The sequence below is a fragment of the Sphaeramia orbicularis genome, chromosome 14 (genome assembly GCF_902148855.1).
Source record: "Sphaeramia orbicularis chromosome 14, fSphaOr1.1, whole genome shotgun sequence".
Lineage (NCBI taxonomy): Eukaryota > Metazoa > Chordata > Actinopteri > Kurtiformes > Apogonidae > Sphaeramia > Sphaeramia orbicularis.
The window spans coordinates 33581433-33604463 of record NC_043970.1 but is presented as its reverse complement, the minus strand read 5'-3'; the positions used below and the strand labels follow the sequence as shown (position 1 = coordinate 33604463).

General features: G+C 38.5%; 1 protein-coding gene across 1 annotated transcript in view; it reads left to right on the top strand.

Moving 5' to 3' along the window:
• The first annotated feature begins 1012 nt into the window (after positions 1 to 1012).
• The window catches only part of rtn4rl1a (reticulon 4 receptor-like 1a), a 123184-nt gene continuing 101165 nt past the window's right edge, over positions 1013 to 23031 (top strand). The window contains exon 1 of the mRNA XM_030154493.1: positions 1013 to 1649. Coding sequence (XP_030010353.1) covers positions 1637 to 1649 — 13 coding nt within the window. The 5' untranslated portion in view covers positions 1013 to 1636. The remainder of the gene's footprint in view (positions 1650 to 23031) is intronic.

The window sequence follows — 23031 nt, the reverse complement described above, 5'->3', positions numbered from 1 at the left end:
TAATTAAAAATAAATGCAATAACGGTTGCATCTATTAGAAAAACCTGAAATACACAAACTAAACAACACATAAAACTGACTGAACACAACCAGGACATGAGGACTAGTGGACACATACTCCTGCAACATGTGCTTAGAAAAATTAAATATACGTAGCAATTATGAAGAATCACCTCATTAGAATTAGATTATTTTTATGTTATTATTTTAAAGTGATGCATCACAGCAAGTGATATTGTGGCTGGCTGGAATGGAGATTATTTTATTTTATTTTTTTTTAACCATTGTGGTGTTAAATCTAATCCAACCAAGTTGATCATAAAATTTGCATCAAAAGTACAAGTACTACACCCTTCTATTATACTATACTTGTACTCTAGCCTCATTTTAATGTCTGAAAATGTACATGAAAACAGCTTGTAAGTACTTTTTCAGCTGGTTTTCAGATAAACACTTGTTTTTCTTTATTGTGATTCTCTCTACAGCATCATGTTCAGTATTTTTAATATTCTTCCAGTGAGAAAATGACACTTCGCAACCCTTGCTACACAACCTGCATTAACAGTTGTGTAATTATTTTAATTAGTCATGCCGATAAAGCAAATTTAAATTGGAGACGCAGAAAATGAAGGTAAAGAAATGAGAAAGAGCTAGTGAAAGGGGATCAGAGGAGGACGAAGAGAAATGAATTATAATTGAAGCTTTGGTAATAGTGTTTATGCAACATTCATCCTCACAAAGCGTGCTGAATTGTTAGAATTTAATTGAAAAGGAGATAGAGCCGGGGATGGACAAACATGAAAGTGAGTGGCTGAAGGAAACACTCATACTGGGAAGATTTTAATATAAGACTCTGTATCTGATTCATCTAGATGTGGGCTTGTTCTGCCATGCCAATAAGGAAGAGGAAGAGAGAGAGAGAGAGAGAGAGAGAGAGAGAGGGAGAGAGAGAGAGAGGGAGGCAGACAGAGCCGGAGCTGAACGGGCTTTCATCAGTCACATCTCTCTGTGGGAGGGGGACTGAAGCGGCTGCCTCGGAGCTCTCCGGTAACACAGACGGTAGACGGCACCGAGTCTCCGTGCACTGCACATCCAGCCTCCACCTGACCCACGGTGGGAACACGGTCCACGCATATTGAGGAAGTTTTTCCTCATTATTTTCATTACTATTATTTTGTTGATTTGAGGCATCAGATAAAGTCAGAATGTATGTTATTGTTTCATATGTAAGCAGATGGCGGTGAGTTGAAGAAGCATTAAAACACACCTGAGTGTGTCGGGACGGGCCAACGTGTTTCTAACACTTATTTCATAATAACCAACGGGGGCGACAACTTCGGGGTTTTTTTTCCCGCTGGCGGAGCTTCTATTTTCGTCCTTAATTTTTTTTTTTTTTTTTTTTTTTTTTTGTCAAACATCATCCGACCCCATCCTCCTCCTCTTCCTCCTCCTCATCTCCTCTTCTTCCTCCTCCAACCGTCTTCACTTGGTAAAACAACAGCCACCTACTCTACAGCCTGCCTTCCTGAAGGAATCAAAAATAACAATTTAGTCAACATCAGCCCAGGACTGGACTGTCACAAGGATGCTACTCCAGCAAAGACACTACTAGACGGTCCAAACCACCGCTGCCAATATGTTTACGCGAGGTAAGGCTGATAAATCCACTTGTTTTTCTGCTGTGGTGCTGCTGATGTGTGGCCGGGCGGTTTATTTTACGCTCTGTGTGCGTGAGTTCAGTTCTTTGAGTGCGTTTTATTGTCCAATGTGCGGCTGAATTGTCTTGTGGAGTTCACCAGGGACTGACTGAGCAACTTACCCAGTTGTCCTTTACCCCACGCTGACGACAGGCACTAAAAAAATAAATAAATAAAATAAAATATTTATCCACTTCATATAAAATTATTCTTAAAATAGCGAACTGCTGCCGCACTGCAGTTTATGCGTGGACGCCTGGTGTTGTTGCTGCGTGAGTGCAGGAGTGGAAAACAGAAAAAAAGGGTGCGTAAAAAGAAGAAATTATCAAAGGAAAGTTTACTATTGTACCTTTTATGGCCAAAGTTTCACCCAATTTGGTACTTTCTACACGCGCGCCTCTAGGTTGGATGCGCGCACCCTTGATTTTGAGCGCGCGTGTACTAAATTGGCGTGACAGTCCACGGCGCCGATTCTAACCACAGTAGGATATTTTTGACTTGTGTCTGCACCAGGGGACAGGGTGGCTTGTGTGTCCCCACGGGTTCGCGTTGCCCGAGAGGATATTTAAAAAAAAAAAAAAAAGAGAGGGAGAGGACAGCAGGTTCATGCGCCCAACACCTGCCGTCCACTGTCACGCTGCCGCTTAATGGTGGGAAGACGTATTAAGTTTTTCCCACTCTGACCTTGTCCATGTTGTGTGTGTGTGTGTGTTGACAGTCAAAGTCCTACGTGTCCGTGAACGCACACTAAGGCGCACGTGTTAATTACACCCAGAAATCAGTGCGCACACACAAACTCACGCGCCACATACAGAGACACATTTTAAAGAGGAGTACTGGAGGAGTGGTGACTCATAAACCAATACCACCCCCCTATAAAAATAAATAAATAAATAAAAATAAGGTGGGGTGTCAGTGAAAGGCACATTGTCAGGATTCTGTGTTCTGAGAGCAGCACATGGCTGACTAGAACATAATAGAACATCCCTTAATAGAGACACTGGAAGTCTGTCATTTGTCATTTCAGTGCAGCCCAGCAGAGGACAGAAACACACACGTAGCCCTCTGTACATCCGTGGACATCATTATCTATTAGCTCACTTGGTTGGCCTGAGTAAGGGCACAAGCTGGGCGATCCACTCATTAAGGGTGGGACCTAATGGGCTTGACAGAAGGCTGATTAGTGCTGTCATTGTGTGTGTGCTCTTCTGTGTATGTGTATGACAGCACAAAACTGAGGCACGGAGTTCGTTGGCTAGAGGGAGACAAGCTTTAATTTTAATGCTGTAGCCTAATTTCAGATGAATAGCACCCACATGAAAACACACACACACACAGAGCGGTGATGGTGATGATGCATTGCTTTGTATCTCCTCCTACAAATATGTGGCTGTCACTGACAATAATACAATTCTGAGTAATTGTGCAGTCTGCCTTAGATACAGTTATCTATGTCTGTCACCTTTACCCACAGTAGCTCTCTATGGTGGGATAAAAAAAAAAATGAGATGGAGTGAAGAGAAGGAGGATAAGTGTTTTTGTGTAATGAAAACTCCCTCTCTCTTTCTTTCGTTCTTTGTCTCTCTCTTTTGCTATCTCTCTGCTTGGCCAGTTTCTGCTGCCAGCCTCAGTCTGAGAGGAGAGAGGCCTGGCAGGCTGATTGGCTACTAGCTGGCTGGTTTGGGTTGCTGCCGAAGCTTTGTTTCCCAGCTTGTTTGAAGCTGGATTTGTTTCCCTTACTTGACTTTGCCTCTGTCTCCAACTTTTTTAGTTGTCGTTGTGTTTATCTGCAGTCGAATGTCTGAACAAAACAACAAACCTTGGCTATTCTATTAATAGTCACTAAAAAACACTGCTCTTCACAGTTAAACTCTGTCGCGGAACTAATGCAGGCACTTTTCCATTTGGAGTTTTACTCATATATTTTTCACATATTCCACTTTAAACAAACGTATCTGTAATTATTAATTCACACTGTCGAGAGCGTGCATTGTGTGGCTGTTCCTAGTCATAAAAGCACACACATCGATTCTCGGAAAAGCACATTATTTCAGGCAAAAAAGCCCTGTCATTCAAGGAGCAGATTCGACTAAACAGCAGAGACAAAGCATTCATGATTACCAAAATAAATTAACCACAGCTATGTTAAAACTGTTGATTTGGACTTTTTATTTTTTTTGGATTAATTTTTGTTAAAAACAGAAGTTGTGAATACATTTATACAAAGCCCAAGGTGATGTCAAATAGCTAATTTTATTTCAGAGTAACAGTTTAAAAGCCAAAGATGTTCAATTAACCATCACAGACCAGTAATAAAACAACCAAAGACACATCTAATACACTGGATTGTGGTTATTCTGTCTCAAATGAAGGCGCTCGACAGAAAAGCGTCTTATACTGCAGATTGTGACAGACAACTGTTAAGGGTTGTCAAAGTTTTTCAAAGGACAGATTTTACTTTAGAGAAACAGACAAATGGCATCACTCCATGACTCTGTGTAGCTCCACCTCTACTCTCTAATTAGGTTGTATGCTCATGTTGTTCTAGTATGCAATATAGTAACACTGATGGATCCACCACAGTGCACAATACTGGGACAACTCCAGAGAGTATTTGCTTCATGTAATCAGCAAATTGCTTTATTCTGCAACTTCAGTTAGAAATCAAATTTTAATGCGCTATTCTTGACAGATAATGCACACAAATGCAAATTAGACTTTAGAAGGAGCTTTGGGTTTGGAACTGAAGTGATTAACACAAAACTATTAGTTGGAATGAATTTTAGGGTCAAAATTATGGGACTATGAAAAAAAAATCACTTATACTAAATTTATTTGCTGGTGCATCTGAAGGATCATTCAGTAAGGATACAGTCAGTTCATGAATTCAAATTAGAAAGAGGAAATAATGGCATGAACTACTTGTATGATGCAGATCGGCTGTGGTATATAGTGTCCGTCTTGAAGGTGCTTGTGGTTCATATGAAAACATGTTGAAAAAAAATGTATTTATTTGTGTTAAAGGCAGCATTTGAGACCAGATACTGTTGTTTTTGTGTCAAGAAATTGCACAAAACAGTAACACAGTAACTCCAAGTTCTTTACATATGCTTGAACTTGTAAGTGATCTCTCTTTTCTTTTCCTTACCCCTTGATATGATTTTATCCTCTCACTTCATCCAGATTTTGATGAGTGAAATTTCATATTACCTTCAGCTATGGTAATCTATAACTAACTTCTGCTCAGCACTGAAATTCACTGATCAATATCAATATATGATGGTGAAATTGCAAGTCACTGTTCATTCAGATTATAGCCTCAGCCGAGCTTAAGGCGCAATGGCTCTCTCCGAGCCCCACATGTGAATAAAGCCCAGTCCTGATTAGAAAACTTTCCAGCAATATTATGGGGTCCTTATTTAACCTGAGCTGGAGAAAATGAGAGGTTGGTTCTGATGCAGGTCAACACTTTTACCATCCATGTTCACGCAAGGGTGGGGTACGAATGTTAATTAGTTTAAAGGAGGGATATTTTGCTTTTATAAATGAAATTATGCATTTTAAAACATTTCCCTGTGGTCTACATAAACTGTAAATGCTATGCTTGGGTCTGAATTCTTCATTAATTCAACTCCACAGGTCCATATTCAACACTATTTCAGTGCCATGAGAAGGGTCGTTTTGAGCGCTGGCCCTTTAAATGCAAATGAGCCACTTCATGCCCCACTTCCTCCAGGATGTTGGCTGTGCTGCTCTGTACCGTTCAACCAACAACTGAACATTGTAGGTAATGAAGTTTGGACATATTTTCAGTATGGACTATAGCCGCTGCTGCTGACAAACAATTATGGCGTACTTGGAGAAATGTTCGTCGGAAGTCTTGACCTTATATGTGCAAATTTCGTGACATAACTAGTTATAGATGTAACAAATTAAGGAGGAATTAAAACGGGTTGTAGAAATCCACTCGATTTTTGCCAAAATTAATATAAAGATAGCTCTGCAGCACCTGGAGGGTTCAAATTTAAACTTTTTGAACTATTAGGGTCCAAATACACAAATAAATGTACCAAAGACTAAAATAAAGTGGGTTTAGCAAAATATGACCCCTTTAAATAATTTCTAAAATCAGCTCTGCTTTAAGCATTGTATCATCCGCTATATCTGATGGAACTATTGCAAATGTCACATCCTCACTTTGTCTCTCCAAGCTGACAGTTGTGTTGCTACACATGCATTTTGCCTTCAGGCTGTTGTCATGTCTACAGTCAAACAATTAGAAGCTGCTGTTGCTCTTTTGTGTTGCCGTGTTGACAAGCATCTATGATCGCCGTGGTGGGTGATAATAACATATGGATTAGTGACAAAATGTTTATTCGGGTCATGAAGCACCAAATGGTGGGGTAATTGAGTGCTCAGATTGATCCAAATTTGTTCTTGCAATACCGACATCCTGAGGCACTGGACAGATTTTACAGATTAGGACACAATATAGATGATGTGATGCTATCTGTGGTTATATTATATTAGTGAACTAAATCATCTTGGGATTGGGACTTGATGACTGGAATGGAATTCATATGAAAATCAATTACATCTCTAATGTAAGTCACAGCGGAGCACAGGGAGGATCGCACCACTGCACGCTCTGCCACACAGCACCAGTGTCCATGCGGTGGCTGTGCATATCAATGACCTTTGCAACTGCTCCTCCTGCCTGATCTCAAGGTCACTCACAGAGTCCTTTCTTCTGCTGGATCCTGAGCTCAGTGCAGTCTGCCTGCTGAAGCTTATTTTATCATTAAGTTCCACAACAATTCTCTGGAACGTGTGCAGCATTCAAAATCGATAAGGCGTGTTTAAATGCCTTAAAATAATTACAACAAATTATGTTTTACAGCTCCGAGCCCCAAAACTGGTGAAACACATAAAAAAACCCACTATGAAACGCTTAATGAGCGGCAATTGTTTTGATGCTAAATAAACAAGTGCCAGAAATTATGTCGTACAGACCATGAAATGACATTTTATAATGGCCTTAGGTGTGTTTTGTTACAACTTTCCTGCCAAACAAAACCTTATCACATATTCATCTTTAAATATGGACACATTGTTTTAGCACAGAAAAATACACATTACTCTGCACTATTTTCATATGTGTAAACCCAAACACTGTGCAAAAAGCACTAGATGAACAATAAGTAAAGGTTTTACGCCTCAATTTCCTCTAATTAGACTCTCACTATGCTACAAAATTGTTGCTGAATTGTTTGTAAATATGGTGCACTAATTTGCTTATGAAACTCTGTGGTTCACCTTGAGAGCCAGCTTGCACACACAGCAGGAAGGTCCTATGCGAATAGAGTGCCCAATCAAATGAGACATTACTCCCTACGAGGAGCCCTGTGGAGGCCTCTGATTGCAGGTTCACATAGCAACAGCTAGGGCTACTTGTGTGTGTGTATGTGTGTGATAATGTGTAAGAGACGATGGGATGTAAAGACAGTATCGTGCCGGTGTGAATGAAAAAGAAAGTTGCGGGATAAAAGAAACACCACCGTGTCTGTTAACATACCCAGAACATGGTGATGATAGGGATATTGTGTGTCTGTGTGAACCTCAGGAATCTTCTGTGTAAATGTCACATTCATTATACTGTACACCAGATGCTGATGCAGACGTCCAGAGACAGACACACACACACACACACACACACGCAGGGGGAATTATTTAGAAACAGCCTTCACCTAATGGAGGGAAGGGAATGTACATGGAGAAAGAGAGAGAGAGAGGGAGCCAACAGAGAACGAAAACTGAATTGAGGGGAAGCTGATTGTCTGTTTTTTAGTGTGCAATATGTGGGCCTGGCTCAAAAACTTTGGTATTTTTCTATTTCAGAGCGAGTGAGCTCAGTGTTGGTGAGTGCCGAGGGAGAGACAGTTGGACAAACCAATCACTTGCAGCAGCGGCGGCGGCCTCATTTGCTGGCTGAACTGAACGCGCTGCTATTATTCATTTTAATGTTGGCATGTCTTATTTATTTTATCAGCCATAACCTATAAAAACTTAAAGGAATTGTTGAATATTTGGGGGAAAACTGCCTATTGCTTTCCTTCTGAGAGTGAGATAAAGTGATTGATTTCATTCTCATGTCTGTGTGTTAGTTACAGAGCAGGAGCTGAAGTCTAGTGTATCACAAAGACTGGAAACAGCAGGCCTGAATCTGTCCAAAAAACACTGAGCAACAAACCAAAAGCTGTTTAAACAAAGTGCTTAATTTATCTTCATATCATCCAAAATGTAAAAACTTTGCAACCAATAATTTCATGTTTTTGGAGTCTTCCATTGATCGTGATGGAACTGAAGGTGGTCACATCTATCGTAATAGATATACGCACTGTTATAATGGTGAAAAAAAATGCATATTCATTTATATTATGCTCCATTGTTTATATCAGCAGAGCATTACACTCTTTGCTGCGATATCTGGTCATTGTCTGCTTTGTATTCTCCCATGCAGCAGAGATGCAGACAGGATAATTGCATGAAGGCAATACAAACAAACATGGAGGAGAGTGACTGTGACCGTGAATAGATAATAGGAAATGACATAAAAAAATAACCAACATGATGGAGTATTATATGTTTTTTAAACTACTTCTTAATTGAATTTACAGAACAATTACTTTATAGCCATTATATACCATAACATTACATAAACCGTGATAGATTTTGGCTGTATCACCCATGCCTTCTAGCCAATATGATCTAAATAAAAACATAAAACATCTCCAAAACAGCTACTTGTACTACATAAGCCATGCTGGAAGATCATTTTGCATTTTCCAGAATGAACGAACAAACTTTTGACTACAGCTTTTAAGTCAACATGAAAGAAAAATACTTAAAAGACTCAGAAAAAGTTGGGAAAAAAAAAGAGAATTACAAGCAGACCGCATCTGCTGATGAAGATCATTGGATACAATTTAAAGTGCAGGAGCAACTTCTAAAATTACCTTATGCTGACCCCACTTTCTTAAATTGTTTTTAGATTTGTTGACAGGCGTAGTTTTTAGATGGGCCATAGCCATTCCACTTGTACACAGACATAAGAGAGGTATTGATCTTCATGTCTTATGCCTGGATAGAGTCCCATCATTGTTAACTCTTCCTTAAAACTGTAAGCTTCAGTTGTCATGTCAAGTACCTGCCCCTCGCTCACAGTCCCATATTTCCTCATAGTTGCTGATGCATTAGGTGTCAAAATGTAATAGCCACAGCATAGATCAGGGGTGTCAAACATGCGGCCCGCGTGCCAAATCCGGCCCGCCAAAGGGTCCAATCCGGCCCGCGGGATGAACTTGGATAGTGTAAAAATTACACTGAAGATATAATCAACCAAGAGTGTTGAACTAGTTTAAGTTCAGGTTCCACATACAGATCATTGTGATCTCAAGGAAAATAATAACATAACCTATAAATAATGACACCAAATTTTCTTCTTGGTTTAATGTGGAAAAAATATCATGTTATGCCGATGAATAATGACAACTTCAAAATTTTCTCCTTGTTATAGTGCAGAAAATAACACAAAAAAACCCATTAAATTATGAAAATCTTTACATGAACAAATGATCCTTTAACAATGAAATGTGAATAACCTGAAATGTCTCAAGAAAATTAAGTGCAATTTTAACAATATTCTGCCTGTTACTAAGTGTTTTGTGCCTTTGTAGAACTAATCCATAATGCACATGTGTAAGTTGAGGCATAATATTGTTAAAATTGCACTTAATTTTCTTAAGAAATTTCTGTTTTTTCAGGTAATTCACATGTTTTTTGTTTAGTTTGTAAATGTAAATATTTTCATAACTTAATGTTTTTGCTTTTTTTGTTTTGTTTCTTTTGCACTAAAACAAAGAGAAGAAATAGAAGTTGTCATTATTTATAAGTTATTATGCAATTTTTTTTTTTTTTTTTTGTCCGGCCCACTCGAGGTTAAATTGGCCTGAATGTGGCCCCTGAACTACAATGAGTTTGACACCCCTGGTATAGATGAATGCACATCACACGGCAGCTTTCTGAACACAATCATGAAAAAAAAAAATTCTAATCCTTTATGTCTAACTCCCATGCAGGATATATCTCCTCTCCCTCTTCTCTCGGCTCAAATCTCCTCTCCTCCCATGTCTTCTCCTCTGTAGCTGGTTCGCTCTGTACCTGTTGAATAATTGATAGCTGTTTTGGTTTCCGATAAGGCGTTTGGGGTCCACAGCTCTCAGCAGTATGGGCTTGCTGCTTTCCTCGCAGCAGATCACACAGCTCAGTCCATCCTTTCACTCCCTCTCTCTCTCCCCCTTCTTCATGTTAACTCTCCAGCTTTAATTTTTTTTTTTTTTATCTTATCCTCTACTCTTTCACATCCTAGTTATCTTGATACATGCACACTCACAATGTCTGTCAGACTGTCTGCATATATGTACAATGTTGCAGCCAACAGCTTCTATTCCTGGTTTTATTCTAGATAAGCTGGAGATATCCATCTTCTTCTTCTGATGAACAACCTTGCAAACATAAATACATTTGATATGCTGGATATTACCATGGAAACGGAACTTGCCGAGACAGAAAAATAAGTAAATAGGATAAGGTATTTAACATACTTCCATAGCGCTGCAGCCCAGCTATCACATGCAGATGTTTAGCGTTGGTGTCTACAGTAGGTAAACAACATTTTAACTGAACACATTAACATTGCACACAGATTCCCAAGTTGCAGGGTTTAAAACATCCTGAACCATATGCAAAGAAAATCATATTGTAATCATTTTGACAGACGCTGCAGTTGTCATAAGTCATGATATCAGTGGGAACAGTGATTTTCATTTCATTTTTCACTTTAAAAAAATCTTTTGCTGGGATATATTCCAAACAGATGTGTTTTCCATAGAGATTTTTTTTTTTAATTTTGGTATTTTTTATGTTTATCAAAAATTGCATCTCCTCCAACTCTGAATACAGCACTTGACCATGCTGCAATTTTGATATTAGTTACTTCCAGATGCTTTTATTCTGAGTTTGTTTTTGTGGGATAGTGCAGTCTGCTCACATTACACTACCTTAAGAGAAGCACATTTATCTGCATTTCCAAGGTCCATATCAGCATCATTCACAGCTTTATTTCTTTTTTAAAAATTCAACATTAAACCAATTACAAACAAAATCTTCCAGCAATAAAGATCGGAAAAAGAATGATACAAAAATGATATGATAATAGTGTATATCCGCTTATCTGTGGCAAAGATAAAAATTCAACAGAAAATCTCAAGTCATTTTTTCCTCCTCTATTTATGATTTGTTTAACTTCTAAAGATAGACTAGTTTTCCATAGGTCCTAAACCCTCCCGCCTTATTTCTTTTGTTCAAATAAGAGCTGCACAGCTTTCTATATAATTTAATTTACTACGCTTTTCATGCAGTCCTTTAAGAGTCATTGAAATTAATGATAATTACTGTGATAGGGTGAAAATGTGATATTTCCTGAGACATTTATCATACTGTGAAAATCTCATACTGTTGTAAGTCTAGAATTAAAAGAACAAGCATCCCACGCATAAAGTAAAGGCTGTAAAGAAAGGGTTTTTTATTTTGTGTCAATAAATTGACTGACTGCATGCAGCCATGACCTCAACCCTGTTCTGCCCCTTTGGGATCGGCTGGAACACTGAGTGACCGCCAGGTCTCATAACCCTGCATCAGCGGCTGACCTCAGTAATGTTGTGGCTGAACGGGAGCAAATCTTGTTTTTTTTTTGTTTTTTTTTCCAGAGGAGCAGAGGCTGTTCTAGCTGCAGATTAAAGCTGTCTGTATCAGGTGTCTAATTGCATACACTTCTGACCATGTATACCAGTCACATCACACTGCTGTTGAGTGAAGGCGAGTGGTTATTTTTTATTTTTATTTTTACTGTTTTTGTTTTGAAATAATACATAATTTAGCAGTTATATTTTTGACTGATGAACCTACACTTTAGACTGCAGATATATTCCCCCTTCATTACGCTTTATTGTGCTCATTATACTTTAAAAATACTCATATTAAAGATCTGATCCCCTGTGCTCATTTAAAGTTAACAAATGCAGCAAACTGACAGTCAATCTCATATTATCCGTCAGTGTTTGTTAACTGTGATTCATTTGCTTCATCGTTAAAGTGATTTTTTATATATTATTTATGTTGTTTAGTCTACTGCCTGTAAGAAATCTCAAATGGGGTGCTGGAGCATCCCAAAATGTATTGGTATATTAATATGCATGTACAGAAACTGCCTTACAGCCTCTTTTCTTTTATTTGTTCCCGTGGCTTCTGAAGTTCTCTGCTTTTCTCTCTCTCTCTCTCTCTCTCTGTCTCTCTGTCTGTGTGTGTGTGTGTGTGTGTGTGTGTGTGTGTGTGTGTGTGTTGGCTGTGTGTGTGCAGTAAAGTGTTTAGAGTCTGTATTGGCTGTTACCCAGCATGTGGGGAATTGAAGGAGATGGGTTAAAGAGGGAGAAGAGTTCATCAAACCCGGGACAACAAGTCAATTCCCCCTGATTTACTACATCAATCCCCATCTGTCCCACAGCGCTCATTGACACTCAAACACATGTGTGGGTCTGTACATATATAATGACAGAAACAGAGACACATGCAGACTTACTCACAAGCTCTCTTTTACACCCCCCACCCTCCATTCCCCCCGCCCCGTACTGCAGTATAGACAGACAGGAGCGGCAGCAGTAGCAGGTCTTACATAACTACATCACTGCATTAACGAGCCCATCTGCCTCTGACTGGTGCTTACACTTAGAGTTACTGCTTTTTAAAGACGATACACCCTTAATTACAAGTGCACAAAATATTTGGACACCTCCACTGTCTTTACACGATTACAAATGCCATGCAACAAAGGTCACCCGGATAATTTAAAACAGAAATTCTTTGTTTTGACTACTGATAGACCAATTAATCACATGGCGAAAATAAATGCTATTTAGAGACTTTCTGCAACTGCTGATTTTATCCCAGCATTGGTTGGCAATTATTTCTCAAGGTGCACTAACAAATATGCAAAACAAGGTGCACAAATGCTATTTTTCACTCACAACTTTTTTCTGCGACTCAAGTTCAATGGCAGCTGGAGCTAAACAAGTCTAGAAATGAATAACAACATGTGAACACTTCCCCACAATCTAAGCATCCCAACCCAGACCAGCTACTTTAATTAGGCTCAACGTTACGTCTGTAGCTGAATAGCCAAGTGGTGTGGTTGTTTAGTCCTGTACTCCATCCAAACTACAGGGTAAAACACAGAGGTGGAGGAGACTAAACACAGGCATAACAAGCTGAACAGGACTAAATTAGTTACCTCTGGCATTTGTAGCAGGTAAATTGTCTGCTTTATGTTCACTCTTGACTTTTGCGTCCTGAAAGTGTCTGTATCTCATTCAAGGCTACTCGGCAACTTAGTGAAAATTACCCAATTGCATAAGGACCTATAAACAAAAACAATTCTAATTGGCTACAGGTGATTCTAGTCCTCCAATGAGAGCACGACCTTACGCCACCTGTTCAACAAACTTTTTGAGAAGCACAGACACTCTTGTTTTGCCCATACCTCATAACCAGGAAGTGAATATTCATGCAGAAATTATACAAATACAGTTAAACACGACTTCAGTAAATGGTGAGATGAACACAGGATGAGTAATACAATTATTTCAATTTTCAGGTGAAATTTTTGCTAAAATGAATATGTTTGATTCACTTTTTCTCCATTTTAAGTTGAGTGGCACTTATGGCCCCTATGGACAAGTCCTCCACTGCTCAAATTAATTACTTTCTTAATAAAGATATTATTATTATTATTATTATTATTATTATTATTATTATTATTATTATTATTATTATTATTATTATTATCATCATCATCATCATCATCATTATTATTATTATTATCATTATCATCATTATTATTATTATTATTATTATTATTATTATTATTATTATTATTATATTTTTTAGTATTATTATTAGTAGTATTTATCTAATTAAAATTTTGCATTGTCAGGAAAGAGAAATGCCTAAGTTTTACAAGTTCAAAGAAATTAATTAGGAGAAGCTAATGAGCCTCGGCAGTGGCTAATAAGGTTTCATGCTACAGTGCTGATAGGAAATCAGGTAGAAATTAGTTTAAAGTGAATCCCCAGTTTTACCCACTAATGTCTGCACAGTGCTGAAGTTGGTTTAAAATCTGATCTGACTTCTTTATAATCTCTGTTAAGCAAGATCTCTCTAGAAAACAACTACAAGCTTCATCCCCTCAACAGCTGATGTAGTACGGTATGTTACTTTATTAAACACAAAGTTTTAAACCATCCAGCAGTGTATTCCTTTCCATATGCAAATGTTTGGAAAATTCACTTAAGATTTGGGATACATTATCATGGAAAAACACCCGATATCTACTGTTGCATACTTTAGCACTGAAAAACCCAGGAAGGATGGTTAGGCTTCCTGCTGGAGTCTTGTACGCAGAATTCAGTGTATTATGGGAGCTACCTAATAATGGAGATAGTTAATGTAAACAAATGATCAACGGCCAGCACAAAACTGACTCCAACACAAACATCATGTAAAGATACAAATGGACATGTGGGAATGTTATGTATAGTGCCTTAAAGGAATACATGACAGATTCACGGATGAAAACGATATGTAGCCTTACCTCTCATCTCTAACTGTATGTGTGTTTCTTTCCTGGGTTTAACAGCACTGTTTTAACAGGTATTTTGTGTCCCCACCCACATTCACAGGCGTTTCACCAGACCCACCGGGGGGGGTCCGATGAATTCCTAAATTAGCACTTCCACTAATAAAGAAAAGCCAAAAATGACTTCACTTTACAAAGCCCACATAGACTGTAGGTTCACAAAGACATTGACGCATGAAATGACTGAAATTAGAAGAAGGCTGAATCTTGTGGGAGTCGTTGTTTGATGTGTGCTTCAGAGTGACGATAGGAGGTAAAGATGGAGTGATGTGAGAGAACAGGAGATGAGGGATGTGAAAAAGTGTTGTTTGTCTGCTGCCACAGCTTGTTTGCGTCTTCGCTCTGAGTCTCAGTTACACAGTGCCTCTTGTGTGTTTGTGTATGAGTATCACATGCACTTGTGTATTCACGTGTATGTGTGTGTGTGTGTGTGTGTGCGTGTGTGTGTTTTTGCATGTCTTACATAACAATCAGATCCTCAGCTGGGGACACTGTACAGATGAATCCCAGGACGCCTTGTTATTGGATCAAGTTTGAAGGTTTTCTGGAGCGCAACTAAAAAAGTTAACAGAAATGAACTTTTAGAGAGTTGGGAATTCCATAAATATAATTGTAAAGTGTAATTATCAAATAAATCAGCATTATATGTATTGTATGTGATGTGGGTGCATTATTTAATTTTATGCAAAAAAAAGCCCATCATTTGTTGGTTAACATGCAATAATCTAATGCTTCCAATAGTTGTTCATTACAGGGATTACAAGATTTCATAATATGCTCTAAAAATTACAACACTCTTTTGTGCACTATTACTGATATTTTATAGATAGGTGATAGGCTGATTCATAAAATGGTTTTAGTAGATTTGTCCCTGCATATTAAAATTGTAATGTACAACAGCGTATCGTCATTCCATTTGTTCTTTATAGTGTGTACCATGATCTCTAACATGTAAAGGAAATAAATTCAAAGCTCATTACACTGTACGACTAACTGTAATATTTTCCCTGTTAGGTCTGTGTTAAACAAAACAGAGATGATTTGTGAGTAGTGGGCTCGAGATAGAGCCTGTAATAATCCATAGTAGGTTTTTCCTTTTATGTTGTACGCTTTGATTTTATGTCAGTAATCACTTAAATGCTGGATCCTGGCTGCGAAAGAAACCTCTCATTTATGGGATGTTAACAGTTGTACAGTACATTTGCTTTTGAATTATGGAAACATAATCCCAGGTGGATATCGTAAAAATGCACCAGTATGTTCACTCACTGAGAGACAACATTAAATATAGTAAGCTTTAAATAAAAGTGTCAAGACGGTGTAGCCATTGTTGATAAAGCTGCTTTATGAGTGTGGCGCTGTCCCATGTAAGTGGTGTTTATGGGCGACCTGTCCCTGCAGCATCTGTGTCACAGAGTGTCAGCACTGTTAATGTTGAAGGTAAGGGTCTGTTAGAGGATGATTACTACAACGCAGACACCAGTACACGCTCAGCACACTCTTAAACCAGAGTATTACAGCAGTTAGACTGAAGATGGGTGAAGACATCCACAGTGCACCCTCTGAACTCACTCTCCACTTTAACCAGGACGTTATTAATCTTCTTAAGCTGTCATCATGACCTTAAACTGATGATGCACAAGTGAGCAGAAAAGTGGAAAAACCACAGCCAAGGAGACAACAGCTTGTGACTAAGAGTGAGTTTCGCACAGCCCACCAAGCTCATAACTGAGTTGTAGCGCCATCATCTTGGCACAATTCAATTACAGCTTGGAGAATGGTGCTTACCTCAGATGTTTCTGCTCGCTCATGAGTCAGTCCACCTTCAACTCTTTGTGCTTTCTCCATTTTGTGTGACCTCCCTGTGAACCAGAGCAAGTCAGGAAGTGATAAGTTTTAAGGCGTATTTGTTTTTTTTTTCTCTGATGCATAGATAAACAGATGGGACCTCTAGCACATAAGCTAATATCGCTGTAGCCCACTCAACGTGAGACACACATGTGGTTATGCAGGTGTGAGGAAATGGAAGCTGTGAAGTGGTGTTAAATAAGAAACCTCTTTCACACAGGATTTGTGAAAGAGAGGAAAGCACAGTGAGAACAATGGACAGATGTGTGAATTTCTTGAATCCAAGATACATCGCAATGCAGACAAATGCAGATATATTCAAATTGAGTCATGACGGGTGCCACTAAATATTCACAGGTGTTGTTAAAGGTGCGGAAAATTCATGCATGCCCCTATGGTCATATGAAAGTTGCGTAGGAGTCTATTTTCAGGAATGTTATTTTTTTTCTGCCATTAGCTCTCTCCATTACAAAGGCCACCTGCTGTTTGCTTTCAGTGCAGAGGTTTTGGGGGGGGGTGCCCCAAATTTTCACTTTTGCTCTCCAGTTCTTCATTGATTCTCTTCAGCTCCTCTGCAGCTGAAAAGTATACAATGCAAGCTTAGAAATAAAGTCAGCTAATGCCAATGAATGTTCAGCTCCTGGCACAACACAGATTCTTTATGGGAGTCTTTCCTTTCTTAACCTTTTATCGGGCAAGTGACTATTTTTGGTCATTTCTGCACACATTACAAGACAGAGACAGTAACAGTTACAGTGAGGACCATTAGGCAACTATCTCAGTCTGCAGGGCTACGGGGTCTGTAAGGTCCACCTCTGCATAAACAGTGAGTGTACCTGGTTTGTTAGGTACCATGAAGTAATGGTACTAATGTAAGGAATGATGTTCAAAGGGAGAATGTGGATGTGGACAGGTGTCTGGATCAGCACTTATGTTGTTGTGATGTTCTAAAAGTGATGTTCTAATGTTCTAAAATTCATGTTCCTCTCACTTTACATATGTTTTTCTTGTATTTTTTATATATACTTCTTGGATTTTTTTTTTTTTTTTGCTGCTTATGGGTAAGGAACTAAATATGGTAACTTCATTGACCTTGATTTTCTACATAACAACAAAAGTCTTATTATGTTCTCCAATAACACACTAGAGCACAGGTGTCAAACATGCGGCCTGGGGGCCAAAACCGGCTGGCCAAAGGTTCCAATCCGGGCCGCGGGATGAATTTGCAAAGTGCAAGTTAGGGCATCAAACTCAAAAATAATATCATAATAACTTATAAATAATGACAACACCATTTTTTCTCTTTGATTTAATGCAAAAACCATTAAATTATGAAAATGTTTACATTTGCAAACTATCCTTTAACAAAAAAATGTGAATAACCTGAACAAATATGAACAACCTGAAATGTCTAAAGAAAATTAAATGCAATTTTAACAATATTCTGCCTGTTACTAAATGTTTTATGCCTTTGCAGACTGGATCTGTAATGCACATGTATAAATGATAAGTCGAGGCATAATATTAATAAAATTATACTTAAATTTCTTTACCAATTTCATTTTTTCCCCAGGTTATTTACATCCTTTGTTTGGATAGTTTGTAAATGGAAATATTGGCGTAACTGAACATAATTTTTTGCACTAAAACAATTTGGAGTTATCATTACTTATTGGCTATCATGCTATTATTTTACTGGTCCGGCCCACTTCAGATTAAATTGGGCTGACTGTGGCTCTCAGAAGAAGATGAGTTTGACACCCTTTCACTAGAGGGTTAAACTATACATTAAAGTACAGAGGGTGTTTTATTTTTTACAGATGTTGAATTACATATAAATTAAATTGAACGGAATTGGACACAAACTTCATGCGAAACACCAGATTGTGCAGACTTTACATTGAAAAGCTTAAAGGAAATGCTATAATACAGTTAGGATGTGTTAAAATGAGAGGAAAACACCATGGGACAGCAGATGAGGGGACACAGGGCAACATTTTTAACACCTCTGCTTACACCTGTTATGTAGTGATATAATGACCTAACAAAAACAAGCACACAACAGATGTGGGCCTACCTAATAATACAGTAAGTCCCAAAAAGCCGGTACGGCCGGTGTTGTTATTATGGTTACTACAGTGCTACTGCCCCAATAAGGATCGGGCAGCTACACTGCAGCACAGCTGTCATGAAGATGGGCTGCCTGCCCGGCTACACCAGCTGTGCCAGCCCAACCATCACTTAATCACCCTGGGAGGGAAAGAGGGAAGGAGGGTTGGAGGGGGAGGGAGGATGAGGTGAGAGTGTAAAAAAGAACGAGCAAGTGGTGAGGGTAAAGATGGTCACAAACCACAAAGTCAGAAAAAAAAAGTTGAGGGAAGAGTGCAGGAATATTGAAGGAAGAACAGTGGAAGGAGATGCCAGAGATTCTGAGGGATAAGTGAAGAAGGTAGAAGGAGATACACATGCATGAACAAAGAAAGGAAAGGTGATGATGGGATTTTCAGGAGATGAAAAGGAGCAGAATGGGAGTATGATAGAAAAAAAACAAAGGTGTGAGATACAAGAAGAGGAGCAAGAAGTGAACTGAGGAAAGGCCTTGACAGATGAGGTTAGGGTGGAAGGTGGATGCTGAAGAAAAGAGTAATGGCATGACGAGTGATAACATGGGAGAGGAAAGGTGAGAGAGTGATTTGTAAAAGGAGGTGTGTAGCTGAGGTGAAGGAAAATGGCCTACAGTGTTGAATGACGAAAAGGACCAAGGCTGTAATGTGAAAGAGATAGAACAGGAGCGAGGAGAAGATAATGTCAAACATGTTTTAGGTCGATTTTTCAGCCAGCCAGATCGATACGACTGCAATCCATCTTGTAATGGCAAGAAGAGTATGCAACCGCACAAAATGCAGTACAGTATTTAACAGACAATAACTTCTGACAGACTTTCAGCACCTGCTTAGATACAAACGAGGAGCCTGATCTATCCGCACTTTCTGTCTGTCTGTCTGTCTGTCTACTCACGCCTTTCCTCTCTCTCTCTGAATATCTATGACTAACACCACATCAGGAAATGACTCTCAGAGCAAATCATCTGTCCCCTGGGCAGATTTGCACTGCATTGCTCAAGATTTAGGGCAAGTGAGATGAGTACATTTGTCTATATTTTAAAGACAGGTCATGCTTCATCTTTACACTGTCTGAGAATGAATCCAGGCCAAAGGGAGGATCGCTGATACATGAATATTAAACCTGGCTATTACTGTAACATAAACATATTTTATTGCTGAGATGTATTGGTGCTGCAAGTTTTCTACCTAACGTAATCAGTCAGCGCCCATCGATCTGATCTCGTACAATGCACTGAACGGAAGCAACGACACAGACATTCATTGACTATGAACTTGCAAAACCTAACTGATATGGACAACTCACAGGAACTGCTGTAGTCCAGCAAAGTCCACATTAATTTAGGAGTTTGTCAGCTACAAGAGGAACAAAAGGCTATTTTTTTTTTTTTTTTGCACAACACACAGTGAAGGTAAATGTGAACTGGTAGAGGCTTCAACAGATCCTGTCAGTTGTCATTTAAACCCCGTGTAGCACAAGCTGTTAACACTGACATATCATGTTTTAAGTAGATATACCCTGTTAACAAATATTTCTCTATTTACAAAACAGGCAGAGAGGAACATTTGGAGATCTTTCTGGCCATCTGGTAAAATGGATGTCTAATATTTGCTCTATAGCTGCTCAGTGATCTGTGTTCATCAGCTAATATACCTGTTTTCTGTCTGATGAATGACACAACACACAACTGTCACTTATACAAATACTGCAATAATTCATTGTGGATTTGTCATGAGTGGCTGCTTTTACGTACTTAGTCATTTGAACTTTTGATAATATAAAAATACAATCCAACCGATTGAAATAAATGTTGCTACTGTATTGCTGCGTTTCTACTACGTGATACCGGCTCGACTCGACTCAGCCTTTTTGTGTTTCCATTACGTAAAACAACCTGGAATCTGGTACCCGGTACTATTTTTTTAGTACTTGCTCGACCGAGGTTCCAAAACAGGTGAAGAGATACTAAACTGTGACATGTAAACACTGCAGTTTACAGTAAATATACCGGTAGGCTAATCCATGATGACAGCCTGCAAAGTGACACCATGGTCAGTTGAGAAGGTGCAGACATTTTTGTCCTTGGTGGCCGATGAAAAGATTCAGCTAGATGGGGCAACACGGAACAAGCAACTTTATCAGCAACTCTCTGAGCAGACGTCATGGAAGTTACGCACAGCATCACTATGATGACTAGGTACTCTAAAGTTGGTAATATAATGGAAACGGTCTCCAGGAATAGTACCTGGTACCTGAGCTGAGTCCATCCGGCACATAGTGGAAACATAGCATATGTTTCTTCAATCCATGGACACATACATGTTGTATTCACAGTAACATGGGTACACATGTTTTTCTTTATGTTTGGGCCTCTCGTCCGCACATAAGTTAAAGGTTAAAAGTTAACCCACTTTATTATTAGTCTCTGCATTTTACCTATTGTAATGCACACACAGTGGCTTACATTAGCATTAGCAATTGGCATTAGCATTAGCAAATGTACATTTTTTTTTAAAACACCTTCCACAAAAAACAAAAAAACAAACAAACAAAAAAAACAGATACGGAATGTCATATTACACTGATATAATTTAGTGCATGACCTGCAGTAGATTGCAGTCATGTTTAGGAGATGCACATATGTACTTATTATGAAGTCTGCATAATTAACCCTTTCATGCATAGTGGTCACTGCAGTAAACAGTTATTTTCCAGCTGTTCTCTTGTATATTCATGGGTTTTGTTGTTTTAGTTCCATATCAGCCAACACAGTGGACACTTATGCACCATCCCATACACTGCAATTCATACCATTACTGTAACTTTTCTGTTCTTGATAAACCCGATCTGCAGTAACATGTTTGAGAGTAAATCAATTACAAATTGTTATTAGACTGTAATTAACAGTTTTCTTAAACAAAAAGTTGTTTTTTTTGCATATTATCTCCATGAAGTGAGTAATAACTAGTATTAGAGTATGTTAAAATGTGAGAAAACATCAGATTAGCTGCATTAAAAATATTTTTATTTCAGAGTTTTCACATAGTTTATCACTTTCTGATGATTGGTTTCAAATATGTTTCTTTGCTTCAAAAATTACACATATGATGTCCATCTGAGTGGACATTTTTGTAAGTCCATGGAAAAATAGGTTCATTAAAAAAAACCTCAATTGCATGGTTTGGTTTTTTTTTTCAGATGCTTAAAAAGGAATAAAATCACAAGAAAAAAATATTGACTAAGGTTCTCATAATTTATGCATGAAAGGGTTAAAAAAAAAAAACACGACAGAAACTCAAACCAACACTTTGAAAGTTATCTTATTGGCAAAGCATGTAGCATTTCTCGCTTGTATGTAAACACAGCTATTCAATCTGGACTCCTCCTCTTCCTTCCATGAATAAGGACAAAAGCAGCGGCGGTCGAGTGAGCATGAGACCACATTAAGAGAGCGACTGCCGATAGCAAGATGCAAAGCTGTGAAAATACAAAAAAGATAAAATGTTTTTTCCTGATACTGTAAAAGCAGTGGTTTTGTAAAACCCCAAATAAACACACCCATACCTTCACAAAACAGGAAATGTTCTAGAGGCAATGTAGACGAGCTGCGAGACTGGAGACGCTTTATTTAATGTTTTTCCACTTGCATTTACTGCATGATGCTGTTATTGGCAAGACATGCAAAATTCCACACCTATGGATGCACCCAACAGAGCAGAAGACAACTGAAAATGGGCAGGTCTCTGCAGGGTAATATAGCACAGTAGCAGAAGGTCATAAGTGGTGATTAGGGAAAATGTTCTCCTGTGTGCTCCTTCATCTGCTATGTCCACTATTATCTAAAGGTCCACAATGTCCACAGTTTAAAATCCAACAGAAACAATGGTTCATCTGAGGGCTGGAACAGGTTGTCGCACCTTTTCTTTATTAAGCCATGTGGACAGAATTGTTAAAAAAGATGAAGAGGGAAAATACGTGTTTAGAAAAATATCTGCAGGACAATTATCTTACTGTCATTTATTATTATACTATTTGATATTTTTACTTCTTATCAACAGGTTTTTGGGTTGGATGGTGAATTTAAATACTAACACACTGGAGATTGAAGTTCACATTATTTGGTTAAAATTCCGAACATGTCATGGTTTAGTGTAAATTTTTATTGCATCCATCTTTTTTCACACTTTTTTCAGCACCATTCCAAGCCCTGGTATCTTTTCCTAACAGTGACTAAGTGCTTCCAGTACATACACTGAACCATAAAACATTTAACAAGTGGTGCCAGCCACAACAAACCCCGCCCATTGCACATATTATAGCCTATTTTGGCATGAATCCAGCTGATGTCTATGCATGTGGTGGTGTCAGCATATCAATTGCCTCTATATGCAGTTGTGGAAAAAAATATTAGACCACCCTTGTTTTCTTCAATTTCTTGTTCATTTTAATGCCAGGTACAACTAAAGGTACATTTTTTTGGACAAATATAATGATAACAACAAAAATAGCTCATAAGAGTTTAATTTCAGAGCTGATATTTAGCCATTTTCCATG